A 10,427-nucleotide genomic window follows, 5' to 3' on the forward strand; every position below is an offset into this window, starting at 1 on the left:
TGAGTTTGTGTTTTAAAAACACATGCACCAACCAAAACACATTGCAAATAAGGTCATTGTTGACACACAAAAAACATGTGTGCAGTACAACTTCCCACATTCACAGTAGAAAGACAGATTCATAGACTCATTAAAGTGACAAATTCACATAATTAGGGAACTTCTGTTCTAATATTGGTGCTGATTGTGAGGACATTTTTGCTTCAACACTGTTGCTCAACTCACATGCTGTACCTACTAGAAAGGACATACTGACAACCTCCTGTCCACCCCATCCTGCTGGGCTGAGGTCCCAAAGAGAAAGCAAGGATGCAAGACATCCTTGTGTGTCAGCTGTGAGGTCACCCAGCATGGAGTTCAAAGGCACCACTGTTCTGCTCCTCTTTATAAAGGGAATTGTCGGGCTTCTCCCAGCACAGATTTGGGAGCAACTGCAGAACCTCCTCCAAGATGCTGGTGGTCCTACTCACAGTGGCCTTGCTGGCCCTGAGCCCAGCTCAGAGCTCAAATGAAGGTAAAAGCAAATGGGGATTGTAGGAGCTTCTGTGGTTTAGGAAGCCACACTACAGTGAGGAAAGGGGAGGGAGGGAAGATTATGAGGACAGTACAACAGAGTTTTTATGAAAACTGTAATACTGCATATGGCTTTGTTTCATGCCAGGGCTTTAGACTTTTAGGTAAAGTTGGAACATCCCTCTAAATTTTCAACTAGAAGCATGGAGATGTAAGTTTTGCATTTGAAGAAACATTGTTCCATGTTGTCAGAGATGCAAGGAAGGTGGGAGACTGGCACAGGGAAACCAGCTGTGGAGACATTATTGTGTTCCAAGCAGACAGGCTGCAGGCTTCCAGGCTCTAGCAGATTCAGGACACAGGAAGGAGAAATCCCAACATCAGAGCTATGTCAGAGACAGAGATCCAGAGACTACACTGGACTCTGCCTATAGAGAGGGAGGTAAATATCAGGGTCCAATTTCTCATTTATCTCTACTTACAATCAGTATTTCAATGAGCTGTGTGCATGATGTGGGCCTTAAAGTGCATGAAAGATTTCCATACTCAAAAAATGAAGTGAAGATGCACTAAGGGTTTCAAAGAGGTAGACAAAAACAAAATACCCACTTGTGATATTGAAATACCCAGAACTCTTACAATATATTAACCATAATGTTTTACAGATGCTACTTAAGACCTAAATGGTTTTCATATTTTCATGAAAGTGGCGAGGCTAAGCAGAGGCCCCACCAGGCCTTTCTCTCACATCTTTTTTTGTTTTCCTCAGCATCAGAGAGCATGGCTGAGTTCACTTAGAGGGGGTCCAGGTTGTGGTTGGAAGTCACCTTTCCCAGGAGAACATGGGTGACCCCTGAGATTGGTGACTAACTTTTCACTTCATCTGTCCTTATTTCCTAGAGGTCAGCTATGAAGGCCCTTCCACTCTATCAACAGGTAAGGCCAGTTCATCCTAAGATGACCTTCTCCTCCTTTTCCTCAGGAAAGTTCATTTCGACAACCCCTCCTTACCATCATTTTTATTTTCAGTAACTAATGAAGGTCATTTCCCTCAATAATATAAAAAAGCCTTTCCAAAGATTTATTCTGGGGAAAATGACCAGAACTGCTAGTGTGATAACAAAAGGCAGATTTAGGCTGTTGCCCTGAGAGAAAGAATTTCTGAGAGGTGACAGAAAATGCAAATGAGCTAATCTGCATCCTCAGTGGTCATTCAATGCTTCCTAAGTCTTCTGGATGATGGAGCTCTGGAACGAAATGCACAGAATTGTGTGTCTGTGTACCTTGTGATACTGTGGATCAGTACTTCTAGAGGATCAATACATGCTACCCGTTCTAATCCAATTCCCTGTGGCCCATCACCTTGGGTTTCCTTCACTCTATTATATGTTATCAAGGTTAGTGTAGGTCACTAAATGTCTACATGTCTTCATTCAACATGTGGCTTAGATGTCTGACATGAATTCATAGCCAACAAGTTATCACTGCATGCAGAAGTAAAGCTAGTAACATTTGGATATGCAATCCCTTTGCTTTGCTTGGCAACTGGAAGGTATCAAAGATTTCCCTTAAGGGAAATTCAGAGGAGAAAAACTTTCAAATCTGGATAAGAAACAGTCCACGTGATGAGTATGTCAGTTAAGAGATCTCCAGTGAGGAGGAAATGGAAGTGGAGGTTAGAGTTGAGAGGCAAGTTCTAGAATAAAGAGTCTGTGTACCAAGGCCAGAGAAGTGCCCCCTGAGGTTCTTTCACCAGCCATCACATCTGCCCTTGTGCTGTATTCACACAGAGGTTGAGGACCCAAGCCAGAGCTCCGAACAAGTCCCTCACAGACCACCTCCTGGAGGACGCCCACCCAGACCCCCTGCTGATGGTGGAGATGACAATGAAGATGAAGATGAAGGTGATGACTCAGAGCAGGGACCACCAGAAGGAGGCAATCAGCAGCAGCCAGGTCATCCCCCTCATCCTGGACAGCAGCAGGGACCCCCCCAGCAAGGAGGCCAGCAACATCAAGGTCGCCCTCCTCGTCCCGGACAGCAGCAGGGACCCCCCCAGCAAGGAGGCCAGCAGCAGCAACAAGGTCGCCCTCCTTGTCCTGGACAGCCACAGGGACCTCCTCAGCAAGGAGGCCAGCAGCAGCAGCAAGGTCACCCTCCTCGTCCCGGACAGCCACAGGGACCCCCCCAGCAAGGAGGCCAGCAGCAGCAGCAACAAGGTCGCCCTCCTCATCCTGGACAGCAACAGGGACCTCCCCAGCAAGGAGGCCATCAGCAACAGCAAGGTCGCCCTCCTCGTCCTGGACAGCCACAGGGACCCCCACAGCAAGGAGGCCAGCAGCAGCAGCAAGGTCACCCTCCTCGTCCCGGACAGCCACAGGGACCCCCCCAGCAAGGAGGCCAGCAGCAGCAGCAGCAAGGTCGCCCTCCTCGTCCTGGACAGCCACAGGGACCCCCCCAGCAAGGAGGCCAGGAGCAGCAGCAGCAAGATCGCCCTCCTCGTCCTGGACAGCCACAGGGACCCCCACAGCAAGGAGGCCAGCAGCAGCAGCAGCAAGGTCACCCTCCTCGTCCTGGACAGCCACAGGGTCCCCCACAGCAAGGAGGCCAGCAGCAGCAGCAGCAGCAAGGTCGCCCTCCTCGTCCTGGACAGCCACAGGGAACCCCCCAATCAGAAGGTAATTGGGAGCTTCTGCCTCATATCATCCTGCAAATCCCTGGGCATCACCTTCACTTTCCCAAGTGGATAGAGTATAAAGTCCTCCCCAGCTCAACCTACCTAGTCTACCCTAGAATTCTGGGGCAGCTATGATTTAAGCTCACTCTCTAACAAAGGCCCTAATTGTTGTGCTTCTCAAAATTGAAGGTGCTAACAAATCATCTGGAAACATGTTGAAAGTACAGGGTCATGGAACCCATTTCTAAATGTGTAAAATCAGGCATTCTTGGGCAGTGTAGGATGACCTTTTAAGTTCTTGAAGGTAACTCTGATCATCTGTTATCCTGTACCAAATGTCCTTTCTGTCAGTGTTACTGAGTATAGTTGCTTTTGGGAGGCAGGGGGCATTGATCTCCCTTTGTTCTGTGTCTCCTTGCTCAGACTCAGATGATTGCCCATTTTCTGTTTCCTTGTGACCATGTAAAGTCAGTTCCATTAATCACTTGGCCTCTCAGTCCAGAATCCCTGCCATGTGAATTCACCTCTGTGCTCCTAATTGGACACTTGATTTTTATATGCTTTTTGGCAAATTAATCTACACCTGACTGGAAAGTCCAACTGAATACAAAGGTGTTCAACTAAATCAGGAATGCACCTATCGTACTTCCTTATAACCTCCACCATAAATCTCGATCATTAATTTTTTTGTATATCCTCTTGGATATATGCATACACATATGAGCACATCTCTCGATTTTACTCTACAAATGAGTATCATTATTTCTACTCAAATCTCGTTGTTTCTCCTTTCAAGTACCATATTTTATAACAATTTCAGAGCAGTTTACGAGATACACAAATCATTTTACCATCATCCTTCCCTCATTTTTTCTTCCTTTTGTTCTTTTTTCTTCTTTTCTAAACAAATCTCTACCTTAATTTTTGAATTTATCCATTTCTTCTTCTCAAAATACCTCCTCATTCTCCATCTTTTTGCCTCCTTCTTTGTTTATTATTTTGAATTTTTTAATAATTCATGGAATTACTGATTCAAACCTTCTCTAATCAAGCCATGTGTAATACCCTTACTATTGTTGGACTTTGCAGTTATCCTTTTTGTACATCTGATCATGACTATTTTCAATACCATTCACAAAATTAGTATCCCAGAATTATTCTTCTTCTATTTTTATTGATCTATTATGATTATCCATGATATGGGGTATGTTAATTATTTTATGGATACATTATAATAACACATGATATTGGGATGTGTTAAAACCACACATTCACACAGTGAAAAATGTAACATGTTGAGTTTCAATCCTCATACCTCCCCTTCCATTAGTTATCTTTATTTCCTCATATTGTAAGTGTGAATGTAGAGTATGCTCAATGCAAGATGTCTAACCAGGGTGGAAGGAGAAGCAGGAAAAGAGGAGGTGGGCTCTCCCCTGCAGGGCTTTAGTGATGCCAGCCAGATTTTAGAAAGCTCCTGCATGTCACATTTCCCTACAAACCCCTCCACCCTTTTTTTGTTTGTTTCAGAGAGTGAATAAGAAGACCATGTCCTTCGGAAAATTCTGCCATTGGAACAAAACGGTCATAGCCATGTCCTCTATAGACTAATAAAATAATCAGCATGCATTTTCTGATTGCTGTCTCTCTTTCTGGGGTGGGAGAGTGTGGAATATGAAGGCCATGGACACAGTGTAAAAATATCCTGCACCTCCCTCACGGATGCTTCCAGAAAGATTCCCTCCTTCTTCTTCCACAAGTCAGGTGTAGTCACTGCCATGTTTCCAGCATCCCTTACATCACAAGTGCAAGCTTTAAAACTATTTGAGAATATATGTACTAAATGCTTGTAAATTTTCAGCAAAGAAAAAATATAGAATATCAGTGAGGAATTTGCAGAGTCTGAGAGGTTCTACACATGAAAATCTTTGACCCTGATTTCCAAGAATGGGAATGGAGGTTCAGGCACATTTCCCCTAGAACCCATCATTTCTCTCCTGAGTTCATCATTGCCTAATTCTGTCCCTCTCTAGATTACCACCTTTCTTTGGAACCTGTGGGAATTTGGACAATAGACAATAAGGTGCATTTTCTGAGACCTGAATCTTTGAGACTTTCAGACATGACTTCTGAATCATCATGAGTCTTATAGAGTAGAGCCTTGGCTGATTATCGTGCACTATGTTGTATTAGGCATTTGAGAATTTCATACAGTTTCTTGGACATACATCAATCATATGGATTTATATAGCTCAACAAAGTTAAAACATCATATCTTTAAAGAAATTATAACCCATTGAGTCATTCTAGGTATTTTATATGATTATTTATTAGTTGTTTTATATAATTTTTATTCATTATTTATGTATCTATTTGGTATTTATTATAGGTTCTTACTTTGTTTGTGAGGCTGACCTTGAACTCACGCTCCTCCTAAATTATATTCCCAAGTAACTGAGAATGAAAATGTTGGATTCCATGAGAATTCATTCTTAATTTATTTTATTCCCCCGATTTTTGTTAAAGTGAAAATAACTTGAGATATTTTGAAGCTCCTTGAAATTTTCCAAAATCCTATAAATTACAAAATGGCTTGAATGAGAATATGATTTTTGGAAGAATTGAAACCTGTACAAAGGTTTAAGAACATTTGAATAAATACAATCATGGCTCAATTTCAAACAAACCCAAAGTGTCAAAATATTATGCAGACACATTGGGTGAGGTAGTTTTAAGATGGAAACTGAGGTGTTGTAATATTGAGCAGACTCACATTTCTTAAGAAGTCAAGATCTGCATAAAACACAACAGGAAACATATGGAAAGTATCTTGATGAAACAAAATCTTTGCTTTCTGGACCATTTGCATGAAAGGAACAGAAAATCCTCTACATATTAACATCAATAGTCAGAAAAATTTATTCTTTCAACAGGGATCAAAACCACTTCTCTTTTTCTTCCAAAATCCATATGATATTGAAAATTGTAAACCAGTTTAAATCATAATTTGTGAATAAATGCAATCAAATCTTAGCCAGATTAATTGCACCTATAATTTGTTTTTCAAATTCCCATTCCAGAAATAACTATGATTTTCTAATATCTATTTAGGTTATTTTCCCTTTTGTGAAATAATTAATTCTAATTAACCTCAAGAATTGCTCTGTTTTTCATCACAAAAACAAATCTTTCAGAGCTTATCTTTTTGCTTGTTGGAAACATGTTTTACATTTCTCCTAGATAGAGCTGCTTTCCTTATTTATTTTGAATTCTTCATTTAGTTTCTTTGATTTTATTAAGTTGCAGTTAGTGCTTTTATAACTATTTTTGTGCCACAGAATGGAATTCTTAGCACATTGAGTAGTGTTTCTTTTTTGTAGCAAGACAAGAATAGATACATTTCTTTTTACGATTAGCAATTAAAATTATCTTAGGTAATCCAACTTAGATATTTACTAAATATGCATTACATTACTGAACTTATCAATACTTAGGAGTTCAAGTTCTGAGAATTGGAAAATATCTTAACAGATATTTTATATTTATAATCAGTGCCGAAACCCATTACTACACTTTTAAATTTCTTGCACATATTCATCTGTTATTAACAATTATATTTAGAATACTCATGAAAATTTTATCATGATTGACAAAGCTAGCCAACATCTCATGTTAATTCTGGCTGGAGTATTTGCCTGTCATCAGAGTGAAACTATCAAAGTTAAAAACCTGGATTTTTCTGTTTTAATTATCATCCTTGAGTAGAAAGTGATGGTTTGTGCACTTTCACTGATGGTAAACTTCCAGTCCTAAATAACAAGCATGTTAGTATTTGCTGACAGGAGGGGATGTTTTCACATGGAGATTTCACAAATTCCTTTAAGGAAAAAAAGGAAGTTTAAAGAATTGGTTTGTAGTTTGCACTGGTGTCAATTTCTGTGATGACTGAAGTCTTAGGTTAATTTCAAGAAAGAATTGCTATTCTGTTTTTGAGCACATATCAGGCAGGCAAAGAGGATGCTTCTTCCTTTGCCATTTCACAAGTACCCTAAATCAGCAGTCATGTAAAATGTGTATTTTGGAGTGAATGCTTATGTCATTCTTTTCATCTCTGTGACAGAAATACCTGACAACCAAAACTTGGAAAGTTGATTTTGGACCAGTCTTTAAGAGTTTCAGTGTATGCTTAGACAATTCCATTTCTCTATGCCAAGGCAAGGGAGAATATCAAGACAGAAGGAAATGGTAGAAGTAAACTAGGAAAGAGAGAGAGAGAGAGAGAGAGAGAGAGAGAGAGAGAGAGAGAGAGAGAGAGAGAGAAACACAAGGAGATAGGAACAAATTATAGAATACCCAATGCCTGATCTCAGTGGCTCACCTCCTCTACCCATGACCCACCTGCCTGCATTTACCACTTGGTAATCCATTTAAATTATTATTCATTAGAATAATCCACTGGAAAAGTTATAGCTTTTAGGATTGAATAATTTCACTTTTCACTTGAACACAGTGGCTCTTGGACGACACCTTATATTTAAACCATAACATTCCAAACCTGGTCCCAGAAAGCATCACACAATGCAAAATGTGATTAGTCCATTTCGAGGGTCCCCATAGCCTTAACAATTTTAGCACTTCCCCAAAACTTAAGTCCAAATTCTGCTCTGAGACTAAAGGGAAACTCTTGACTTTGAGTCCTAACCACCAAATTGAAAGCCAGTTATATGCAGCCAATATCTAAAGACACAGAAGACACCTTTCCAAAAGGGAATAATAGGGCAACACTGAAGGGGTGGGAGAAAAACAAGATTAAACCCCAGCAGGTAAACATTAGGTCCAGGAATCCCACATTCAGCTTTTGGGCCCTATGGTATAAAATGTGATCTCAAAGGGGCCTGGGGAACCCCACACCCATGGCCTTGCCAGTCAGTCCACATGGACCCTCTCTTAAGCTGGCTCTGTTCATAGACAATGTCTTTCCTCAGCAGACATATCATAGCACTGGTGTACCTTAATTCTGGCATTTCCCATTCCACCCATAATTTCATCTTTACACCTTCATACATCATCCTCTCAGGGTTTGCATGCAGGACTTCTAACCCTGTCACTCTTTGCTTGATCTCTCAGGCCTTCCTTTGAAATCTTAATGGAAGTTTTAATTTCTCATTAACTCCAGCAAACTGTCTTCCTGAAAAATAAGCTCCACATGGAGGATACCAGTCTGGTGCCTGCTGGAGGAAAACTGAACCTTCTTGGACCAGGCCTATAGTAGCTTCTTAGTGCCTGGATGATGGAGCGTGGTGAAACAAATCCTGGGGAAACAACTTCCTAGGCACCCCTGTGAGAACAGGGTCTTCCCATGTTCTCTGGGGTTTTACTTTTACACCTAGAGCCTGCAACGAATGTGGTCATGCTGAGATACCTTCAAGCCATCTTTCTTATCATCTCATACAAACACTCAATTTCTCATTAGTGGTGGTAATCTCCTCAGCAAACACACATTACCAGTATTTGTTCTTTTACTAAACTGCAAATGTTTTAAATCTTTCTTCTTGTTTTTTCTCCCTATTCTCAGTGTAAACATGGCTGAAAGATTCCATTAACACCTATGCCAGTACATGAATGCTATGCTGTCTTGATATTTTCTCTGCCAGATTCATCAGTCCATGAAATTTAAATTTACCTTGTAGAATGTCTCATGACAACTTTTTTTTTTTTAACCAGGGTGTAAGCTGTCCTTCCTCTGTTCCAATTTCCAACAGAGTGCCCATTCCCCTTGAAAACTCATGAACACATTCCTTACACTTCTCATTCCTATCTGCATTCTGATTATTGAAATTCTCATCAGAATCACTCATTAAGCCATGCTTACAACATTTTAAGCCATCCTTAGCCTGCATCTCCAAACTTTTCTAAACTCTCACACCAACTAATTTTAAAAACTCTATACAACATGTTCTGGTTAATCACAGCAATGATCCCACTTCTTGTCAAAAATTTTTTTGACTCTTGGTTTCAGAGTTTCAGTTCATGGTTGGCTTATGGCTCTTCTCTGGGCATAAGGTCAGCAGAACGTCATGGCACACGGGAAAACTAGACAAAAACTATTCAGCACATGACAACTGGTAAACAATGTGAGGAGCCTGGGACAAAATATATAATCCCAAGAGCATATCCCAGTGACAAACTTTTTCTTTCCACACGTCACTCACCTACAGCTATGGCCCAGTAATACATTCGAATTATTAATTCATTAAATGAATTAATCCACTGTTTTCATTATCGCTCTCATAATCATTTCATTTTCTCCATTGACACAGAAACTTTTGGGGGATTCCTCATAGCCAAAACATAACAGTATCTTCTCATTGCTGCTTGACTTACATGAAGTAACAGATTCTGCATTTCCACTCACACATTTGTTATTGAACACAGAGTGGTATCACCTTCACATTCATTAGAGATGTAAAACCCAAGGAAGACAAAATGTTTCACTCATATAATCTTGAAAGCTGAAATGTTAGATCAAATAGATATTTTTATTAAGTCAAAAAGTGACACTTGTCCTATTTCCTTATGATTTACTTAAGTCAGAGAAAGTTGAATAATGTTTCTGGTCATTTTAATAGTTTTGAGAGACATTCTTTAATTTACATAAGCATTATTTTTCTTCAGTTTTTGAACACAGTTATCAATTTCTTGGTTAGTACCACACAGTTGGAAAATATTACACCTGTAAACAGTTCTTTTATATATATAGATTCAAGTTGATCTGATACTTTTCATTTAGTATTAGAGAATATCAAGAAACACATCCAATTTTTTGAGATATTTGAGATCTGTTGGGAGTCACCCTAGCTCCAAAGACTAACCTCTCCATCTCTTGAGAAGAGCCATCCAATGGTGAGTCCTGATGACTCACATGATCCTTACCCACCACCAATCAGAAAGTACCCCATGCCAGCTGCCCAAACCATTAAATTGTTAAACTGTTGCAACCTCAGACCACCTTCGGCTCCTATAAATATGCAGAGCTGCCTCAATAAATGGCAAGCCTTGATTGTTCTTTCATTGGTGCCGACACCTGGGAAAGGGGAATTCCATGCTGCTCCAGGGCCCCCTCTCTCAAGGCTTGCTGTTTTTGTCCACTCTTTTGAGCACTGCTCACAACACTGGCTCTTCAGTAGGTGATTTCCCCTATTGGGTATCCAACTTCAGACGGGCTACGCAGGGGCTT

The 10,427-nt window shown here is 40.5% G+C and overlaps 1 protein-coding gene across 1 annotated transcript; it reads left to right on the plus strand.

The window, feature by feature from the left end:
• Positions 1-223: 223 nt before the first annotated feature.
• On the plus strand, positions 224-4,819 carry LOC144364933 (uncharacterized). The gene is made up of 4 exons (XM_078015234.1): positions 224-514; positions 1,414-1,449; positions 2,304-3,191; positions 4,721-4,819. Exons 1-4 carry the CDS (start codon positions 509-511, stop codon positions 4,799-4,801), a joined length of 1,011 nt encoding a protein of 336 aa, XP_077871360.1. The 5' UTR covers positions 224-508; the 3' UTR covers positions 4,802-4,819.
• Positions 4,820-10,427: the final 5,608 nt, after the last annotated feature.

This window comes from Ictidomys tridecemlineatus, chromosome 6 (genome assembly GCF_052094955.1).
Source record: "Ictidomys tridecemlineatus isolate mIctTri1 chromosome 6, mIctTri1.hap1, whole genome shotgun sequence".
Lineage (NCBI taxonomy): Eukaryota > Metazoa > Chordata > Mammalia > Rodentia > Sciuridae > Ictidomys > Ictidomys tridecemlineatus.